The following is a 22,283-nucleotide window of genomic DNA, read 5'->3' as shown; positions in this document are numbered from 1 at the left end:
AAAGGAACTAGAGTTTTAAATGATGGTTTGCTTTTCAGAGTCCGTCCAAATGTTCATAGCACTTAAGAAACGACCTTATTTTCAAAAAGAAACAAGCAGGGTTCCCTGGAGCTCAGATTAGAGACAAAAAGGGCCAATGCATCACCAGGCGATCCTTTCAGGCCACGAGGGAGACTCATGGAGTGACGTGCTCTGGGCTTCCCTCCCACACCATCGGCATTTATTGAAAATATGTCTTCAAAAATGGACTCAAAAGATCTTTTGATGCTTTTATTGACAGTTTGAGCACAACCTTAGGCCTAGTTGTCAAGCATTTCTTTAGACATTTCAGAGAAAAATAAAGATTCTTCTGTAAAGGCTATTTTTATTCTTTGGACATGTTCACATGTCGTTACACCATTCACGCTCAAGCATGCTCATGTACAGTGGTTTGTGATTCACATTCATTTACAGTGGCAGTTTTTCCTTTACTTTGTTTTGAGAATAAGCATTCTATTCTGGGGGGGAAAAAAAGACGACCACCAGGAAAGGAGCAGAGACCTGGGACTTCCATGGTGCCTGAATGCACGGGAGCCGACTTCTCAGCCACGGCACACATGCAGATCTGGAGGGAGGTAATGGCCTCCCTCATTAAACCCCGAAACTATGGAGGATACGAAATGCTGGGTGCTCCACGTGATGGAGGGAGTCCTCTGGTTTGTCACGTCAGGTCAGTGCAAGGAGCTGCTACTTACGGGGATTGTCAGGAATGTAAGTGAGGCCCTGAGTGGTTCCAGACTGAGCACTGACACAGGCCATTGGGACGTGTGGCTCATGCCTGTGAACTTCCTTTTTATTACACTCACAAACCTTGGCTGACTGTTTTCTCTGCACCATTGGTAGGCTTCCTGACAGGAGTCTGGCAGCCTGGGGGTGACCCTGGATACACTGAAGCCACATAAAGCTGTTGTGCTGGTGCTGATGTGGCTGTCACTCTGCACCTGTCCCAGGTGCAACGCCTCAGCGGGAAGAGCGAGAGCAGGAAGGACAGTCCCTGGGTGAGGAATTAGGGAAAGAGGGGCAGATGTCCTTGGGAAACTTTCTGAGATCATTCCCTCTTTCTCTTCAGCAAGGATTCCTGGTGGTACGTCTACAAAGAGAAGCCCTGCTCCCAATTTCATAATTTCCAGGGTCCCTAAATCCCAAAGGGGCCCCATGTGCTAGTGAACTCATTATGCCCTAATTATGGTCACTGTTTTCCTGAGAAGACAATGAGAACACAAGACAGTGGTTATCCTTCGTCAGCTGCACACTGTGCTGTAGAACACGAGTCTGCTGCATTTAGTGTACACACACCTTTTGAACGTGTTGCAAATGCATCAAAAAAAAAAAAAAGAAAAAGGAAACGTGATCAACAATCCAATTCAATCCATGTTAACATGAGGAAACATTCTGGTGTGAGTTTACCGTCCCAGGGAAAAGAATATTCCTTGGAGTAAGCCCCAGTGTTTCAGATGGGGTTACAGTGTGGTTCTGCAGGAAGTACATAAACCCTTCTGAGAGAGTCAGGCACACTTTCGTTTTCATCGTCCTAGAAACGCTCCTTCTTGGAAGATTCTGTTTTAATACCTTGCACTCCTGAGAATCATAGAGAATCATTATGAAATCAATTCTAAAAGTGTCTCCTTGGAGGCACCTTATCCAGTAAATGTACAGTGAAGCCACATGTATTTCTAAAGTTGCGAATAATGAAGTGGAATGAAAGTACATTACATTTTGATTCCTTCTGTGCAATTTAAACATTCAACATTCGAATTAACTTTCAGAATTTCTCACTTAGCTGACAGGTTGATTTATGCACAGTTGCTCTTTCATCAGCACAGTGTACAAGGACAGAATTCTTGGGCTGAACACATAATTTTGACTATTGCTTGTGGTTCTTTGGGAATCGATGCTCTCTGCAAACGTAGCTAACGGCATTGCTCTAAAAGCCGGGAATAGAGTTCTGAGAACCCACTGCCGTCAGTCTCACAGAGAATCACTGACTGTAGTCCCTTGAAACTATTGCCCATCGCACCAATGGCTTCTTTTCAATATTTGCCAAAGGTGAAATGCAGGAAAGTAAACCTGAGAAATCTCCCTGTGTGTACTTACCCAGCCTGTCTCGAATTCACCCATGAATGACAACACCCACGAGTCACGGAGCTGCATTTGCTCTGTGCTCTTCTCTTTGCCTATCGTTGAGGCCTGAGACCACTTTTTGCTATTCTCACACTCAGCTCTGCTGTTTCCAAGGGTGCAATGAATCCCACAGGGGATCCCAGAAGCTTCTCTTGTGACTGTTTCTGTGATTTTGGTAAAAACTTGGTGTGAGTGCGAGAGAGAGAGAGAGAGAGAGAGAGAGAGAGAGAGAGAGAGAGAGTGTGTGTGTGTGTGTGTGGAGAAAGCAAAACTAGCGGATGACAGTAGGACGTTTCCAGGCAGGATGTCGGAGAACGCAGCGTCGCAGTCCCTCCAGCTACACGTCGAACCAGTGGGCCCCCATGCAGGCGCGGTTCCACTCGCAGCCACACTGCCAGCACCACTCGAGCTGGCACTGGGGCTGCGGGCACTTCATGTGCATGCATCCTCCTGTGGGCAAAGCACTCAGGTGAAAGGCTGGCAAACACGTGTCCCCGCAGCAGCACGCTGCCCTAGAAACGACTGCTAAGGGAGCTGTGCAGACAATCCAGGCGCAGCATGTGGAATGAGAGAAACACACCGGGAAGCACATAGGCGGCTGTCAAGTACAGGCATTCACTAGGAAAGGCCACTTTCATTGAGGACACGTTGTATGCGTTAATCGGAGCTTATTTACTTCTCCTGAAGTAGGACTCAGAGACAAATGCTTTGTGTGGCACCCACAACATCAACTCCTGACTTAAATATATGTTTAATATTTTAAATATACATTAATATACTTAATAATTTAATATATAACATATAACAATGTACATTTATAATGCGAGTCATTTTTATCATTTCTGTAGTGTGACTTGGCTTGGCAAAATGCATAAAATAGGAGTTAGGACGGCAATCACAAAAATATTTAATAGGGAATACATTCCTTAATGGCATGCACAATGTAATTTAAGATGAGATGGACAGAAAGAAACAAACGAATAATGCTAGGTGCTCTGCATATATTGTCTCATTTACTCCTCAAAAGCACCTTGCGAGATGAGGGCATTACTTGGTTGTAGAATTTTCTCAAGGTCAAGGACTTTCAAACGGCATAGCCTGAGATTTAACCATGATCTCTGTGGTTCCGATGTCCCTTCTATCACAGAGCAGGGTCTTTGAGCATGAGATGAAGAGTCCTTTACTTGGGGACTTATTTTGGGACTCCTCACCTCCTCCCTTTTCTTAAATGCATTCCTTATCTGCTTCTGGGGCTCAGACACCAAGTCTGCCAGGAAGAGATGAGGACGTTATTTGTATGCAGTTATATACAGGGGACTGTTTCTGACGAAATTTTCCAGGTACTCAGGCAAAACCAGTTTCTTTCCTTGAATACTACATAACACTGAATTGCTCCATTATTCACTTTTACCAATTATCTTGTTAAGTCATTTTTTTTTTGGCTAAATTTTCCATGTAATTGCTTTAGTACTGGCCCATTTTTATTATTAAAAACCTGGCACAAGAACATCTGATTTAAAATACCTATGGATAGGTAACTAAAGGGATTTGTTTTAGGATAACTTAAGGGCATTTGAAATCCCATACCTTTCTACTTCTTTTTGGTTTGTTTTAAAGATCATGTACAATTTATAAATATGTGGAAAATAAAGGGGAAAACTCACTTATGATGCTTTGATCTTAATATTGCTCATTTAGGATTACACAATTACAAGACTGTGTAATTTTCAACACATTTAATGATTGTATACTTCTGATATAAATAATACAATAAAAATGTGACACTATAATCACTTAAGTTTCTCTGGAATATCATAAAAAATTTTTAACCAATGCATTGAAATTCAATGAAATATTAAAGTGATGCTAATGAAAGGTTCAGAATCTTAATAGATATGGACTGCTGGCATTACAAATAAGATTTTATTACAGAAACTAGAATCACAATGGCACAGTAGGAGAAAGGATACAGGAAGAGAGGATATTCACTCCCTTTCTGTGGTTTAACACACACAAGGCAATATGCGAGAGCCCATAAAATGGAGAAGCATCAGGGACTTGAATCCTAAAAGCTTTGCCAGCTTAACAGTATATGTGAGCAAGAAGCTGCCGACAGCTTCACACTTCATTGGTGGATATTTCAGTGAGAAAAGATGGCCTCCCTCTTAGAGAATTCTGTCTACTGACCGACACTCAGGCCAGGAGAAGCCCAGCCTGTGCCCAGGCACCACCATGGCTCGGGCCAGCCACTCTTCATTATATTTAATGACAGTAGAAGTTCCTGAACAAACTGAAGGCAATTTAAGTGGCAGCAGACCCGTACTGATCAGAGAATGGAGCCAGAATCTCATCTGCTTGAGGTGCAATTGAAGCGTTGAGGCCTGGGCAGGTCTCCCCAATATACCTCACAATGGCATACTAAGAATCCCGAATTGAAATCACTTGACAAGCAGCAGGAGTGGAAGGAACTCTCTGACGCTCCTCTGACACCCTAAATGCAGGAAATAAATCTCCATGACAGGGGCCCTCCCTGTTCCCGACGGCTGAGAGACAGTCTATCACAAGAGGTAAAAAATCCAGACTCAAGAAAGCGTGTACAAGCAAACCTTGTAGCCTTGGCGGATTCACTACCTAAGCCCCAAACTTGCCTGGATTCCTTTCTAATGAGCACTGGCTTTGTCCTGTCGATGTGTCACAAATTTATCATTTCTTTGTCTAAGATGTACAAAAAGTACCTAGTTCAGTCATTTCTTTAAGTGTCATTTTAGATCTGAGCATGATACTGTGAATTTCCCTTTTGCATACATTAAACAGGGTTGTCTCCTGTTAGTCTAGTACTGTGTCAATTTTGTTGTTTTAATATTAGTCCAGCGGTGAGAAGTAAAGAAGGGTTGAGGAGGTAATTTGGCTCCTTCCCCAACAGAAGCAAGAAACTTCCAAAGATTGTAGGGGATTATGGGAGAAACTACCAAGGTTCAGTTCGTGCTTACAATGGAAATAATTTTCGTATCATTGCAGCTTTGCTGATGGAGGAATTCCTTCTCGGGGATTGGGCTAAATACGAAATGGGCTATGAGCTCAGGTTGAGAACTAGACAACAAAATTAGCTATTCTTGCTTAATAGAGCCTACATTTGTTGTAGAATATACTTTCAAACAGTTTAGACTATCATTATAAGCTTTAAATTTCAGCTTTTCAGTTCACAGATTAAACATCTATAGGTGGGAAATTAGTTCTCTGCATTTATAACACATCGCAATATTTCAAAGAAATAATCAGAGTTGGAAACTTTTCTACAGCCATGTATCACCGTTCTCCTTCAATTCCACCTTCCAGAGCTGCTGGTGTGGTCGGAAGAAGAGGCATTTCTGCCCACAGCATCTCCCTGTTTCACAACCTGGGATGGCACCGTGTCTTACAGTCAAGTCCAAACGCCTCATACCACTCAGGGCCCTACACTTTCTGTCATACCCAACACGTAGCCTAAGCTCCTGCCAGGCCTCTTCTAGGACTCCAAACCGCTGGGCACCCGGCACACACACACCCCTGGTTACACTCCTTGCCTTTGTACATGCCCTCTGCCTAGGGGCTCCCCTCCCACTTCCTTGACTGGCTAATTTCCCCTGGTCCTTCAAATATCAGCTCACTGATTCTTCCAGGAAGCAGTCTCTTAACCCCCAGGTCTTTGTGAGACAGGTTAGTTAGCCTGTTGTTAGGCAGACAGGAAAGTCCCTGGTAGAATAAATAAAAGACAGCCATATCCTGAAACTTCAGGTTCTGAAATAACTCCTTCACTTAGGACAAAATGTAACAGTGCCGTGAGTCTAATAAATTATCTCATAAATCCCTTTTGGCCTGACAAACTGAACAGATCTGATAGATAGAAATTGGGTTATTTTGCTAATCCCTTCAGGATGGGCAAACAGAACAAACCTGGTAGATGAATTCCATTAAAAGGCGCTAGCTCCCCTTCCACAAACAGGCAAGGGAAGGTTTAAAAGTAAGAACTTTTGCCTAGTCACTGGGCACCCCACTCAGGACTCCCTCCAGTTCTGGAGCTCTGCCCCTTTGCTTTCAATAAACTACCCTCTTTTACAACTCTTTGCTTCTCCTGGGTCCATTCCTTGTTTCCATTCCTTGGTCTCATAAAACATGACCCAGCACTCACTCACTCACTGACTCAAAAGTCCCCTACATCATTTGGGGACTCACAGAAATATTCCTACATCGTTTGGTCTTTACTAGTTTGCTTTCTCTACCATATTTTATCAAACTATCTATGTATGTGTCTATCTCCTTTACTAGCTACTTTTTAATTCAAAAATATTTGCCAGGCACTCTTCTGGGCCCAGGGCACAGACAGACAAGTTTCGTGACCCTTGAGGACAGCAAAATGGTCTCTCACGCTTCCATTTGCCTTCTTTAAACAGCTGTGGCATGGAACTCCGTCCTGTGTTTACCAACACTGCACACCCTCTCCTCTGAGGGGCCTTTGCCTGTTGTCACTTCCTGTTGCCCATGCAATGCTGCTCAGTGCGTGAGGGCTAGAAAACTCTTTCCTCTGACTCACTGATGTCTTCTCTGTGGAGGTGCACGCAACCCCACCGCCTTTTTAGGAGCATTCCAGGATTGCACAGGGGTAACAATAACTCGGGGGTCAATTTTTTCCTGGGGGGTGGGGACAATTTGTGCAGAGCTAAGGAACGTGGCGTGCCTGCTGCTCTGGGATGCACTGGCAGCCTGGTCTGCAATAAGGAAGACTTCCTAACGGACATCGCTGAGGAAAGAGAGACTGGAGTGCCCATAATGGGCCTGCTAGCTCACTCCACACAAGCCAGCCCTCAGCAGCCTGCAAACCAGCGTGCCCTTCAGACTCAGTGAGGAGAACGTGGGAAAAGCTGCACCGGTGCTTCGCTTTACTTCCCATCTGTGACATGCTGCTGCCTCCACCTCAGACACGCACACGTGTTTCACGTTTAGAAAGAACTCTGGGCACTGGGCTGTGTTATGGCTCTAAAATAGTTGGCACAGCCAGGGCGGATGGCAGCAGGTACCCCGCGGGCTGCTGAGAGGTACGAGGGTCACCGTGAAAGGGGCAGCACAAAGGACACTCTGAATATAGTGTGACTTCAGCTCAGGCCGCAAAGCTGGGGAGAGCCACACAGTGTAGCCATCAGAGCAGCGGGGGGTTGGTGGGGTCAAAGGACAACCACAGGCACAAGCATGGACGCATCAGCACAGAGCCGGCGCGTCGCTCTATGTCCTTCTTACATGACACGGCCCACATGTCTATTAAGGCAGGAGCTGGGAGAGCAGTCCTTCTGCCTACGAGCTTTCGCCAGTCTCCCCACAGCCGCGGCAGGCCCAGCATTCATGAGGAGGAGGAGGACATGGGACTGCATGTGTGAGGAAGGGAGCCTGTGCCTTCTGTGAGATGCTGCCCTGGGTTTACAGCATCCTTAGGGGGAACCACTCCAATATGGATGCCGGCATGTCTAAGCCTGGAAACCACCCCCTGTAGGACGTGTACGTGGGTTTCTGGAAGACTTTGACCATAGTCAATGTCATTTAATCCAGAGGTACCTTCAAGTTGTCACTTCACAGTCTTAAAATTTAGAGAGCAGTTGGTAGAAGGGAGAAGAAAAAACCCTATTGGAAAACACGTTCATGTAAAGGGTATTTTAATGAAGGAGCCGAGTGTCATAGGCGCTAACTCTCCCACGGCAGGGACAGAGAAACCAAAGCCCAGAGTGGGTCCCAGTGTTCAATGGGACGCAAATCACTAGGTCGTGAAAAAAAAAAGAAACCAATTGGTTAAACAAAATTAAACAGCTTTCTGAACTGCTTTAATCTGCTTATGTACCTTGTGAATGGGGCAGTCGCAGCTTCCCTATGTGACTTCGGCGAGGGTTAAATCATCTGACACTTGTAGAGAGCTTAGAACAAGCATGCAGTAAGTGCTCAATGCACGTTAGTTTCTCTTTTCCTATTATCCAAGAAGGGGGTGTAGAAGGACCCACTTGGCAAATTGATTTGACCTGGTGATATCTCCTTTCCCCCACTGAGCATCTCTAGACACTAGGAGAACATTCAGGAAATACGGGAATTGGAAGTGTCCCTAGCATCCTTTCTTTTCTTTTTTTTGGTTACAGTGCTGGACAACTTATCAGATGCAATGTGCCTAATATTATTAATAATAAATAATAACAAGGGCAATCAGACAGATGAGGACTTGCAGCCTAGGAGATTCCGAAGGCGGACGTGGGAGAGCTGAGGCCCAAAGTCTGGCCAGATGGCTCCAAAGCCCCAAGCTGAGCTGCCCAGTTATAAAACCCTCCTCGCGGGCCTGACTGTTACAAGCATGCAGCTAATGCTCTCCAAGAAGAGCTCATCAAGTCCTCAGACTCACCGTTTTTCTCCACTGGCACGTGGCAACGAGGACAGGGCTTGGTGGTTTTCTTGATTGTTTCTTTGGAAGATTCTTCCCAGCGAGCTCGCTCTGCTGCCTCCTCATCCACTCTGTAGGCCTGGGTAAATAGAGACACAGGAGCTGAAGTTCAGAGCACTGTACTGGGATTGAAGCACTGGTACAGGAAATTCTTAGAGACGGAGCTGCCCTCAGGCAAGAAGCTCAAACATAAACTCCCCTGACAAGTGGTGGATCGGGCTGGACACGCACAGAACATGGTTTTCTTGGCACACGGCCTGCGCTTACAAGCTAAGAAAAGATTGCTCATTTTCACAGTACGAGCTCCCCTCTTTTGTTGTTTTGAATAATTGTAATAAACAATACCAACTGGGTGCTTAATAGGCAGGCAAGGCGATAAATGCTCTTATACACTTGTTACAGGCTTCCTCAGGTGAGTATATTCGTGTTTTTTTGTGTTTGTTTTTTTTTTCTTTTACATGGAGGATTAGATGAGTTAAACAATTGCACAAAGCTGGTAGGTAGGAGAGTCTGTGTGACACCAAAATCTTTGCTTTTCAAATTTGGAGTCTCTTTTGGAGACTCCAAATGTTGTTACAGAATGGACAGGAGCAGGAACAAGGAAAGAAGTGGATGTGACAGAGAAGGTGACAATGGGACTTGGGAGCAGCCAGAGGTCAAGACTGGGGGCTGAGCCTCCAGCTGCCGAGTTCAGATCACAGACCCCGCCATCCCCCCAGGGACGGAAAATTCCTTAAGCTCTCAGAAAGTTCTCCTCTCACAGATGGAAATAAAACATGCCTAGTGCCTTTGGGCATGTCAAGGATGAAGGGGGTTAATTTTTTTTCAAGACTTAGAACGAGTATCTGACACATGCAGGTAAGTGATAATATGAATCACCTCAGGAACTATACACAGTGAGCTCGCGTGTCATGTCAGAGGACTAAACCACCCCTGGCTCTTCCCATGAAAAGGAGAGCAGTTTCAGAGCAACCTCTGCAGATAGTCATTCTATACCCGTCTAAGCGTTCAGACACGGCTGTCTCTCCACTTGCTTCAACACTAAGTGACATGTGCAGAAAAATAACTGGCACATTTGGGGATTCAATACAGGAACCCTGTGGTCCAGAAACATATTTCAGAATGTTAATCCAAAAGGGACCCCTCTGTCTTGTCCTCTATTTTATTTAACATTTTTTCTTCTATGCTTTAAAATTAATGTGAGCATGCAAATCATTTCATTAATTTTCAACCTCTTTTTAAACATTCCCAGAGATATTTTTAGGTTCAGAAACTACTGAAAATAACTTGAAATATAATTTAGCAAAGGAATTGAATACCATGAAATGCTCTAATACTCTGATATTGCTCTAGTAACAACACTGATAATACTGTACAAATTTATAACACCTTATTTTTTTTTAAAGATTTTATTGGGGAAGGGGAACAGGACTTTATTGGGGAACAGTGTGTACTTCCAGGTCTTTTTTTTCTAAGTCAAGTGGTTGTCCTTTCAATCTTAGTTGTGGAGGGTACCGTTCAGTTTTTGTCCTTTCAGTCTTAGTTGTGGAGGGCGCAGCTCAGCTCCAGGTCCAGTTGCCGTTGCTCGTTGCAGGGGGCACAGCCCACCATCCCTTGCGGGAGTTGAACTGGCAACCTTGTGGTTGAGAGCCCATGCTCCAGCCAACTGAGCCATCTGGGAGCTCAGCGGCAGCTCAGCTCAAGGTGCCGTGTTCAATCTTAGTTGCACGGGGCGCTGCCCACCATCCCTTTCGGGACTCAAGTTGTTGAAATGGCAACCTTGTGGTTGAGAGCCCACTGACCCATGTGGGAATCGAACCGGCAGCCTTCAGAGTTAGGAGCACGGAGCTCCAACTGCCTGAGCCACCGGGCCGACCCAACACCTTATTTTTTTCTACTTCGATTTCCATGATTTCAGTTGCCCCTCACAATTAACCTCGAGAAATCAGTGGGCACAGACATCACACTTATTTTGCAAATGAAGCCTCTGAGTAGTAAGAAGGCCACGGGCCAGGTCCAAGGACGCTCACTCCACAAACAGCAGCGTCAGTGCCAATCAAATACAAAATCTGCAAAACCTGAAGGACGGAAACCCAACCCAGAGATGCTTTCACCTGGGTTCTAGCCCCTAGCACGGTGCTTTGACCACGGCCTCTGAGCAGGTTTTCTGGATGATGAGAGTGAAAGCTCTGCTAGGAAACGACCACCTCAAGGGGGTCGTCCTCTGGTGGCCAGTGCAGTGAGGTACCTGGATGCGTGGGGCACCTGCTGAGTAGAATCCCTCACCTCAAAGATGAGTCCAACTTGTAACATTTCATCTTTAGATTCTACATACTTTTGAAATATATGTAGAATGTATTTAGTATGAAGACTGAGGGCTTCAGTCTTAAAGAATGAAGTATTATGAGGTAAATAACTGTGTTTATACCTAAGTTTCAGCATTTAATTTTTTTTTTTTTAAATAGGGATTAGCATTTGTGTTTCTGGTATTTCCAATAGAAAGGGAATTGCCAGGGCTAGAGCACGTCTGTGTCGTCCTCGTGTCTCCTGTGTCTGGCATAGCGTCTGGTGTTTGGAGGCACTCAGTATAACTTAGCTGAGTGAATGAGTGAATGGCACCCCCACAACGGCCCTGACTTAACAGCCGGCTGGAAGGAGACCCTGAACCAGGAGGGGCAGGCAGGCGAGGTGCATCTGTAATGGCAGTCATTGGGGTGAAACAAATTTCTTTCTGTTAATTGGCCATCCCTTTCACAAAGGAAGTTTCCTTTATAACACAGAGGGTGTCATGTGATGTTTGAATACTTTGTTAGATAAAGCAGAGTCAGTTTAAGGGCTAAGAAGCAACCACAGGTCACTGAGAACTTCCTTTGGCTCGGGGACAACATGAGGAGCACTTGCGGCTGAGAGCCCAGGGATAAAGCTGTGGTTAATGAGAACCATCGTAAGATTTCCTAAGTGGGTTTCTATCCTAAGCATATTGTCTTCCAATCAGCTCAGATTCACGTGTGGCCCTAACTTGGGCATTAAGATCAGAGAAATATATAATTTTACCTATTAAAAATTACTTTCAAAGTGTGCTTCTCAGCAATACAGCACACTGTGTGCTAAGTGCAATTTCTCCCAGGTCTATACACCTAACAAAGCTGGATGGGTGCAGGCACCCATTGAGGGACCTACCACACTGGTCCCTGATCTAGAGTGTGGTCCCTAACGTTTCTTTTTTGTGCCATGGATCACTTGTGGGTCTCTGAACTTCTCAGAATGTTTTAAAGTGCAAAATATAAAATTCAAAGGATGCCAACTATCTTGAAATATAGTTATTAAAACATGATCAGGAGAGACTGGATGGAAGGCGGTATTTGGGCAGGTGCTTTCTCAAATGATGGATAGAAGTTGAATGAATAAAGGGAGGTAAAAGGACCACTTTTGACAGAGGGAATGGCATGACCATACACCGGGCACATGATGAATGTTAAAGCAACATTCATGAGTGTACAAGGCAGGACGGCAGGCACGAGTTCGTGAGTGGTCCCATGCATTGTGTGGAAACTGCCGAGAGGGTCAGGGAAGGCTGCAGTGATAGAAAAGAGGTTTCAGACATCATATCATAGGTGAAGAACCAAAGAGGAAAAAAAGTAAGTTGTGGGCAGATTGCAAAGGGTCTTAAACCACAGGCTGTTTTTATTATAAGAGGTGCCATTTATCGAGAACCTCCTATGGACCAGATGCTTTATATCTGTCACCTTTAATCCTTGTAATAACCTCAAGCATACACTATGTAATACGCTCTCCTTGTTCCGCAGATGAGGAAAAGAGGCTTGAAATGGTTATGTCGCACCCCACCCTGTGGGAGCCAGTGGGGGGTGAAGCATGAAGTAGCATGGGGGCAGGTGTCACTCACCGGAGCCTGGGTGGTGAGACCCTGTGGCAGAGTGGGGACACCTGACAAGTTAAGGGGTGATGTGTGGGAAGGAGATGTGGTGGGGGGAAAGCATGAGCTGTTGGCGTGGGGTGTGCCCAGTCAGCAGCTGAACAGCCCACTGGACATGCCCAGGGGGCAGTTAGAGGTGCGGGAATGAACCCTGGGGAGAGGGGCGCAGGGAAGTGGCAAAGGTGCTGGCTGGAGCACACGCCACAGAACACGAATGCCAAGGACAGACCCTCGTGGAGATGCCCACCTTTAAACGTCAGAGACAAGATGAGAAAGCCTGGGGCGTGAGAAACTCCCCAAAGCCTAAGGAACACGGCACAGCGGTGGATGTGTGAAACGCTTTTTTGTACCATGCTAGAGAAGTTTATGGTGACTCTGCCTGACAGTCATCCAACTCTCTCCCAAGGGAGGTAACTCTGACTCGTCACCCCCAACTGATTACAAGGCATTTTACAGCCTTGAAAGCTTAGAGGTTAACTTGTGGAAAATTGAGAAAGTGGGAATGTTCTTTTTAGTGGTAGAGAGTATTTTCCTAAAAGATACGGTTTGATTGCCCCATAGAGCATGAACCAGTTCTGTATGGAACTTAGAAACCATATGCCAGCGTATTTTCCCAGTAAAGGATACCGTATCCTGTTCCCCACATGCTCACGGACCCAGCTCTCTTGCCCATATGCTGGTTTCCTCACTGATTTGATGAATAAGACTGCAGGGTGGGTTAACACAAAACTGTCTGCGAGTCATGCTGTGGCCCCTGCCAAGCTGTGTGTTGGCGTCTGCGGGGAGCAGAGCAGAGCGAGGGCCGAACGGTTTGAAGAAGAAACAGTCCTGTACTAGGAGGGCACGCTCTGTGTCAGGGACCTGGATTATTTCTTTAGTAATTGGAGCCTCCCGGAAAGGTAGGTCTTGTTATCAACTGTGTTGGCAGAAGAAACCACAGCTTTGAGAGGCTTCGGAGCGAGGCCAAAGTCACAGGGTCTGTGAGCAGCGGCATCAGAATCTAGACTCTGAGCCGTCTGATTTCAGACCCCATGCCGTTGCTACTATGATTTATTTGTGTCACTACGGGGATGGAAAGGTTGAGGCCAGGCAATCTCAGGCAGCAGTTCTGCATCAAGTTGCGGCCAAGAGGCAGTGGGGGGAAACCTTTGCTTCCTCTGCCGTCGCCACGAGCCCTTACTGTCCAGCTTCCTGTGCCAGCAGTCTGACGCCTTCAGTCTAGGTCTCCTTGACTGCTCTCTTGCTATCTGCTGTCACTGCTACCTGGCTGGCTCTTGCTTCCTTCCACCTGACCTGCTGAAACTGTCAGAAAGGACACGAGGGAGACCCCCATCGCCAAAGCCAGCGTCTTTTCACCTCTGATTGTCTGCCTGCGCCCAACACCTGTGGTCTTCCTTCCTTCTTGGCAGAACAGAGCCACCAAAAGCACCGAGAAGGCCCTCAGGAGGCCCCTGCCCATGCAGCAACGTTACTTTTGTTCCTTCCTAGCTTCACCCTCTTGGATCCATGTGTGAGAGGACAGCCAGGGACCCACGTCACTGCTGCTGGTCTGACTGACATTGGGGCACCAAGGAACACAGTTCTGGAACAGCTTATTAGTCGGCTGTCTGGGCCAACGCGACTTTGTGTTAGACCTCTGACTGTCAGTTCCCAGGGGAAAAGGGCTGTCATCAAGCCCTTTCCACTGAGATCTTTGCTTAGCATTTTTTACGATCATCCTTGTACTGATGTTCAAATCCTTCTGGAATAATTGCAAGCAAGGGACGGGTGTCCACTGCTTCAGGATGCCTAGGGATTTTTAAAAAAATACTGATTCTCATGGTCACACCCTGGAAATTTGAATTCAGTAGATCTGGGGTGGGGTCCAGAAATTTGAATTCTCAAAACGCGCTGGGGTTTTGGGAACCCCCACACTCACTCGGGCTGAAGAACATGTTCAGTTGGATAAACACTCTGTGCTGGCTTTAGTCATCAAGCTGTAAGGCGATGACTTGTTCTCATGCTGCCAGAAGGGAAGGGCTTTTTTCCAATGACTCAGCATTGTCGCTCTGCATGTGACTCACTGGGGCTCATACAGGGCAGTGTAACAATTGGGCCAACTGTGCAGACCTCTGTGCCTGCTCCCTGCTCACCCATCGGGAGGAGGAGTGTGGAGTGGGGGTGCAACGGGACAAGTGTCTCTTCCCACAAATTTGATGGCTGAAAACAGCAATTTCCTATGCTTTCCTACATAGCTTCAAAGTACTTCAGCAAGGTCAAGTATTGACATGCTAGCTCAAGAAGGGCCCAGGGTTTTCGCCTAGACAGAGCTAATTGTTCCGTGACATGTAGAGGTCTGTAGCACAAGAAGCAGGTCGGTGCCGAGCTTGGAGCCATGGTGCTGGTTTCACTCCCAGAGTCAGCCTTTGCTTGCTGTGTACCACGGGCAGAAGCCTAAGTGCAGTCTCTGCTCATCTGTGCCAAGGGGACAGCACTTACCTCCCAAGGGTGGTTGTGAGTCAGTGGGACGAACAGGCAGAGCTGAGCCCAGAGCCTGGTGTGCCCTGAATGCTAAGTGCGTGTTTTCTGTGATAACAATCATTATTGTTTTCTCATCATCATCACCGCCATCTCTGACATACAGAGATGGGACGATTAGACTATGGCGTGTGCATAAACTGAAAAGACCGCTGAAGGCCGGGATTGGCCGTGAGTCTCCTTTAAAAAAATACAGGTAAATCAAAATGCCCTCACAGAGGTTTTAAAACCTGTGCCTACGAGATACTTTCATATACAAGCCAGTAAGACCAACTTGAGGGGCTATTGACATACATGTTATCTTCCCTGCTTTGGGAAACTTATTCGTGACACCTATTTAGCCAATAATTGGACAAGTATATCCTAATTCTAAAGTCAGTTTACATCTATTTTCCAAAAAGAAATCACATTGCCATTAATCACTGAAAATGTAGTTGGCTTAATTCAGATGTGAATGTTTTTAGGTGAATGCCAACTCTGAAGTGTCACCTTGCCCATCCAAACTGAATGCCCAGATAACACTCGCTCGCCACGGAACTACTGAAAACTGTCACCTCCTCAGGTAGGAGCTTTCTCAATTTTCCCAGAGTCACAGCAAAGTCAAACAAATGGATGTTCTAGTCCAAGGTTACGGCTTGTGAGTCACACCACTCCATCACCTTTCAGGCACGAAGATGTCACCAAGTTTTGTTCTCACATTCTTGAAATTATTACTCTCTTTTTGGAGAATCATCTATCTATCTATCTATCTATCTATCTATCTATCTATCTATCTATCTATCTATCATCTATCTATCTATCTGTCTATCATCTGTCTATCTATCTATCTATCTATCTATCTATCTATCTATCTATCTATCTATCTATCTATCTATCTATGTATCTATCTATCTATCATCATCATCTTTAGAAAGAAAATCCGAGTGCTATGATGTAATGGAGTAGGTGTCCAGGGCTGGGTGGGCTGTTGGGCTGTACTCTCTCTACTGAGTTCTAAACTTCCCAGCCATGCTTTTGGATGTAATTTGGGAGACTGTTTTTGATAATGACAATGACAGTGGAAATTGCTGTTACTAGTGCAATGTGTACCAAACACCACCGTTGGATTTGATTGTCTTAACGGCTTCATAGAGGAGGAAAGGAAGGTACATAATATCTATTAGCCTATTTTGAGATTGATGGTGTAATGGAACCATGTAGATATTAAGTAGCAAGATTGTTAACAGCCATCATTTACGGGAATTTTAAAGTGCTTTGTGTTCAACTATTGTCGCAAATTGATGCCTGGAGAAAATCTGCGCTTGAGCAAGGAAGATCAGCGAACCTGTATTTGTGATAATGCAGATCTCTCGTTCAGGGCTTGCTTAGGTCAGTAATTACGAAAATGATCCACATAGACTCGACGTTGAATCCAAAAGCACCTCTAAGGCAAAGAGGAAGCCAGAGCAGAGAACAAAGTTTATCCTTTGTGTAAAGTGTAGCTATTTTGGTACAAAGCAGACTATTGTTTTTGCTAGGACTGGCACAGAAATCCATTCATTCAACAAATGTGTTGGGTGCCTATGACGGGCAGGCACTGTTCTAGGTGCTAGGGAAACTCCAGTAAACAAACGAGATGGCAAACAAACCACAAACAAAACCCCCTGGCTGGGGTGCTTACATGGTAACAGAACAATGCTCTCACCCTGGGGTGTGTGTTAGTGCCTGGAGGGCTTGTTCAAACACATGTTGCTGCAGAACCCCCACGGCCCCCACCCACTTTCTGAATCAGTGGGTCTGGCGGGGGGTGGAGGGGCAGGAATTTGTGATTTAACACGTTCCCCAGAGATGCTTGTGCAGGTAGGGTGTGGACTACTCTTTGAAAAGCCTTGCTGGCAGAAGGTTTGTATACACTGTGTTGAACACAGCTAGAATGGAGTGTGTGTGTGTGTGTGTGTGTGTGTATTCTAGCACAGGTTGTCTCGAGTGTGTATGTCTAGTCCTCCAGCCTTCCGTGATCCTGTGGGACACGTATATATATGAGGATTCACAAGGAAGGAACACCTTGTTCAGCTCTCACTGTGGTCGCCAGGCTCCGAGCTAGGCGCTAGGCCGGCATCGTTTCATTAAATCTTTTTGATTTTTCAATCTCATATTACAGGGGAGAAAAACGTGGCTTTGAGAGGTTACACAATTAACTTAAGGATCACTAGAGCTAGTGCATCTGTCAGGGCTCTCCAGAGAGAACCAATAGGACATAGAGACGTATGTGTAAAATATATGGACCTCTTGTAAGGAATTGGCTCATGGGATGGTGAGAGTTGGCAAGTCCAAAATCCGTAGGGCAGGCAGGCAGTCTGGTAACTCGGCCAGGGTTTCTATGTTATGGTCTTGAGACAGAGCTACCTCTTATCTGGGAAACCTCCCGCTAAATTCTCAAGGCCTTCAACTGATTGGGTGAGGACCACTCACATCCTGGATAATCTCTTTCACTTAATGTCAATTGATTGGAGATGTTGATCACAGCTACAAATTCCTTCACAGCCACCCCTACATTAGTGTTTGCCAAAACAACTGGACAACAGAGCCTAGCCAAGCTGACACAAAAATATAACCATCACAGCTAGTCATGGCTGAAACTCATTTTTCAAGACCAGATCTCTTTGGCCTAGTCACCCTTCAAAGCAATTTGGGAACTCTTTTTCTGGAATGGCCATCAGAGCTGTCATCATATTACCCTTGATGTCCTGAATGTCATCAAAATGTCTTCCTTTCAATATTTCCTTTATCTTTGGGTAAAGAAAGCAGTCATTGGGGGCCAGATCAGGTGAGTAGGGAGGGTGTTCCAATACAGTTATTTGTTTACTGGCTGAAAACTCCCTTACAGACATGCTGTGTGCTGGTGCATTGTCGTGATACAAGAGCCATGAATTGTTGACGAAAAGTTCAGGCCGTCTAACTTTTTCACGCAGCCTTTCAGCACTTCCAAACAGTAAACTTGGTTACCTGTTTTTCTAGTTGGTACAAATTCATAATGAATAATCCCTCTGATATTAAAAAAGGTTAGCGACATCCGTGCAACAAGTTTACTAACTTAATTGTCTGAGCTCGTATATTACTTCCCTTAAGGACTTAGCGCCATCTGGTGAAGCAGAGGTGCTCAGCAGCAGATGTTTCCCCTTTTCCTGCTCTGAGAGGAAATGCAGAGAATTTCCAGGCATGCTTTCCATGAGCCGGGAGAAAGCACTCCTGTGTGTGTGTGTGTGTGTGTGTGTGTGTGTGTGTGTGGTGTCGGGGGGTGTGTGATAACAAGTTTCTGTAGAAATACCCCCCACATTACCGAGTGGCCCTACCAGCTTGCTTCTGAGTCTAGAATACAGGATATAGAATTGCAAACTCAGGCGAGGAATTCACATTTAGCCCTTTTCTAGCAAGTGGCCAGGATTCCTAAAACCCCTGTGGATCCTGAAGTCACAGGGGCAGAGGGGAGGACGGTCAGGGATGCTGGATGGTGTCTGGGAGGGGGCAGGGAAGAGCTCTGGCCAGAGCCGAGGTAAGCGAGCTCAGGGGACCTGGAAGACGGTAGCCCTCAGTGTGGACACCAGGCCAGCGTGAACATGTGGGGCCCTGGAGGCTTCTAAGGGGGGAGGAGCCCCGTGGGAGAGAGGCTGAGCCTCAGGGAAGAGCGGCAGTGGGGTCTCAGGGCTGGCTCTCTGTGGAGTGACAGCCCCAGGAGAGGGAAAACTGAAGGTAAGGAAGGGTTCTTGGAGAGACAGAGACCTGGGTCTGTGTGGTAAGGGTCTGCCTCCTGGTACATTTAATTGTGTGTGTGTGTGTGTGTGTGTGTGCACGTGCACAGGTGCACATTTGTGCACTCACGGAAGTGTGCCTTCATGTATCTTTCAATGTTGCCTTTCATTTTCTCTCTATAATGCTTGACACTTTTAGCACGCAACCTTAAAAGACCCAAACCCTAAAGTTTTACCATTTTGTAGTACTTTACAACTTATAAAAGCCTTCGCATAATTCTAATTTTATTCTTTATAGCTCAGTAGCTCTTACTGGCCCCTTGTGGCAGGTGAGGAAACATGCTGTACGAGTTTGAGTGACTTGCCCGGATGTGGAGGAAGTCATTACCAGTGCTTTTGGGTACCAGCCAGGGTGGTTTCTGCTCCCCCAGAGCCAAACTTTCCACGGGCTAAGTGCTTTAGAAATGCACTACGGGGCCTGGCCTCGCCTCACACTTACTGAGCTTCTTGCGATGGAATGCTGAGCAGAGGACACACCTGCATTCACTGGAGACCTACCCCAGTCGCGACATCTGTCTGCACGTCCACTATACTACGTGTCCAGGGTCAGAGATCTAAGCAAAGCGGCATCAAGAAAGCTGCTTTACTTAAACCAGCAAGCGATTCAGGAACTACACTCCCAAATAACTGGGCAGCTAGAACTCCAGGGATAATAAACTTCCCCGTCTCCCAATTCTGTGGCTGCACTTGTTTGCAACAGCAGTGAATGGCCCAGAGATAACTGCGCGATGAGATACAGAGGCAAATATACCTAGGAATCCAGACTCTCTGTCACCAGGGGAGGCATGACTCCCAGCCTCTGGCTACAGATCTGAGAGGGTGGGGTAGGGATCACAGATAAGGAGCCGTCCACTGGAGATTACTCATCTTGTGTCTTGGTCACTGGCTCCAGCTTGGACGTCCCCTCTGGGGTGGTCTGTGCTTCCATTCGTTTGCCCACTGAACATCTTAGCTGAGATGTCCACAGTGAACCTGTCATCTCTCCCTGAAAACCCTGGGTAGTTCTGGTGTTTCCACTTCCAGTGAATGGCACCATCCACTCAAGTCAGAATTCGAGCACTGACCTTAACTCATCACTTCTCTCATCCTGCCTTCTGATCATTGCCAAGGTCCGTGGATCCTACCGCACACCACCACCTCTCTGAACCCCCCGATGCAGCTGCCAGCACCCCAATGTTTCTCTCAAGTCTTGACTCTGGTAGAGTGCCTTTTGCACCCAGCCCCACCCCACCTTGGCACTGAGGTCTGGGTTTTCCCCACTGCTGGGAATTTTGGCTGCTGAGGGATCTCTGCTGACAGGCTGTCCAGGACTTTCCCTAAGTCAGAGTTACAGCCCATCATGGAGGTGGGGACAACCCACATCCAATGACCAATGGATGCATGCAATGGATACATGCTAAGGGCCACCCTGTAGCCCCTGTGCTTCAAGGTGAGACAACTCTCAAGGGCCATCCCAATTCCCAGGCCCCCTGCCCCATCTTCTGTTACAATTGCATCACAGTTCAACGTCTCCCTCTGCTCAATCCTGCTTCCTTCTCTTCCTAAGGTGTTGTTCCTGAGAGCGTCACCCCCTCCAAGACTCAGAGTTTCCAGGGAAACACTTGCACGACTCAGAGGCTGTTTCCCTGGGAACCTGACCTATGACAGTTGGTACCAGGAGTAGTTCTAGGATGGATGCAAACTCTCAAATGGAGGATAGAGTTGGAGACCAGCCAGCTGCTTACCAAGGAAGAGGCCATGACCGGTGGGAGAGGAGCACTAGACGCTGAGTGGGGTCCAGAGATGCACGGGGCTGTGCGGAAGGGTCAGGCTGCAGTGCAAGCAGTCCTGTCTCTAGGGACATACGAAGGCAGACTCCATGGTATTCAAGATGTCTGTGGTGGGAAAAGACCTCACATGGGGTTTTCTATAAGCCAATTAGAGAATCACAATGACGATGTCTAGGGTTCTGCAACTGACAGTTGTGCACCATCTGAAAAAAAGCTCCTGGTGTGGTCCTGAGCCTGTAGAGCTAGGGCATCAGCAGGAGTGCTTCATAGGATGGCAGTGGCACATCCAGGGTCGGGCACAAGTAGGGCCATAGGGCAGGAGTCAGGTGCAAAGTGAGGTGGCTTAGACCCCCATGTCACCCACCACTGTGCCATGAGTACCTCTCCCTTGGCTCACAACTCTGGCACCATGGGGAGGGGAGCTGTTTTTCTGATTGAAGCTGGGTCCACAATTGAGTTTGCTCAGTATGTGTCTAGTCTCCTCAGGCTGCTGTAAATACACCTAACAGACGGAGTGGCTTATAAACAATAGAAAGTTATTTTTCACAGTTCTGGAGGCTGGGAAGTCCAAGATCAGGGCACCAAAATGATAAATACTCGAAAGTTATTTTTAGAAAAAGATTCTTTCTTGTCTTTAACATTGATAATTTAATTCTAATGTTTCCCAGGATGGGTCTGTTCAGATTCATCTTTTTGGGTGCATTTTGGGCTTCCTGGATGTGGATGTTCATTTCTTTTCCCAGGTTAGCGAAGTTTTCAGTCATTATTTCTTTGACTAGCTTTTGGCCGTTTCTCTCATCTCCTTTTTGGACTTCTATAATGCATATGTTAGTCTACTTTAATGATGTCCCTTATGCTATCTTTACTAGTGTTCAATCTGTTTTCTTTTTGCTTCTGGGATCGGATGAATTCCACTGCCCTGTCTTTGAGTTCACTGATGCTTTCTTCTGCTTGATCTAGTTTGTTGCTGAACTCTTTTATTACTTTTTTTTTTGTTGTTTAGTTATTGTATTCTTCTACTCTGTGAGTTCTGTTTGGTAATTTTTAATATTTTCTATTTGTTGATATTACCACTTTGTTCAGGCATTCCTCTCCTAACCTTGGTGAGTATACTTATGTCTGTTATTTATAACTCTTTCAGGTAAACCACTTATTTCCATTTCATTAAGATCTGTTTCTGTAGATTTAACGTTTTTTTTTGTTTTGAACATATCCCTTTATTTCTTCATTTTTGTGTGTCTTTGTTTTGGTTTCTGTGCATTAGATGAAACAGCCACCTCTTCCAGTTTTGACAGAATGATCTGGTGTAGGAGATGAATTTCATTAAATCAGCCCAACTGAGCTACTGGTTGTCTCTTAAACTTTTGTGATTGTCCATGCCTCCTTCTTTATTCTCAGTAGCTCCCAGTAGTTGAGAGTGTGCCAAAACCTGTCACTGTCTCAAAGGGGAGAATTGCATTCAGCCCATAGATGCAGGCTGATTAGAAGCCAGACCCTCAGGCAACAGATGTGAAAGTATGTAGTTAGGTCCCTTCCAGGGAGTGACTGGAAGATGGACATTTTTGCCTGCCCCCTTTCCACTTGGCACAGGTGTACAGACATGGGTGGTGGTGGTGATGGTCCTGCACCCATTAAGAACTGTTTTTTTATTCAACGCAATTCCTATC

The 22,283-nt window shown here is 46.1% G+C and overlaps 1 protein-coding gene across 1 annotated transcript in view; it reads right to left on the bottom strand.

Moving 5' to 3' along the window:
• Positions 1-256: 256 nt before the first annotated feature.
• PRKN (parkin RBR E3 ubiquitin protein ligase) overlaps positions 257-22,283 on the bottom strand; it is a 1,140,411-nt gene continuing 1,118,384 nt past the window's right edge. The window contains exons 11-12 of the mRNA XM_081044895.1: positions 8,570-8,687; positions 257-2,610 (exon numbers count right to left, since the gene is read on the bottom strand). Of these exons, the coding sequence (XP_080901021.1) occupies positions 2,498-2,610; positions 8,570-8,687 (231 nt within the window). The 3' untranslated portion in view covers positions 257-2,497. The remainder of the gene's footprint in view (positions 2,611-8,569; positions 8,688-22,283) is intronic.

This window comes from Rhinolophus hipposideros (genome assembly GCF_964194185.1).
Source record: "Rhinolophus hipposideros genome assembly, chromosome: 3".
Lineage (NCBI taxonomy): Eukaryota > Metazoa > Chordata > Mammalia > Chiroptera > Rhinolophidae > Rhinolophus > Rhinolophus hipposideros.
This window is presented reverse-complemented; position numbering and strand designations above follow the sequence as displayed.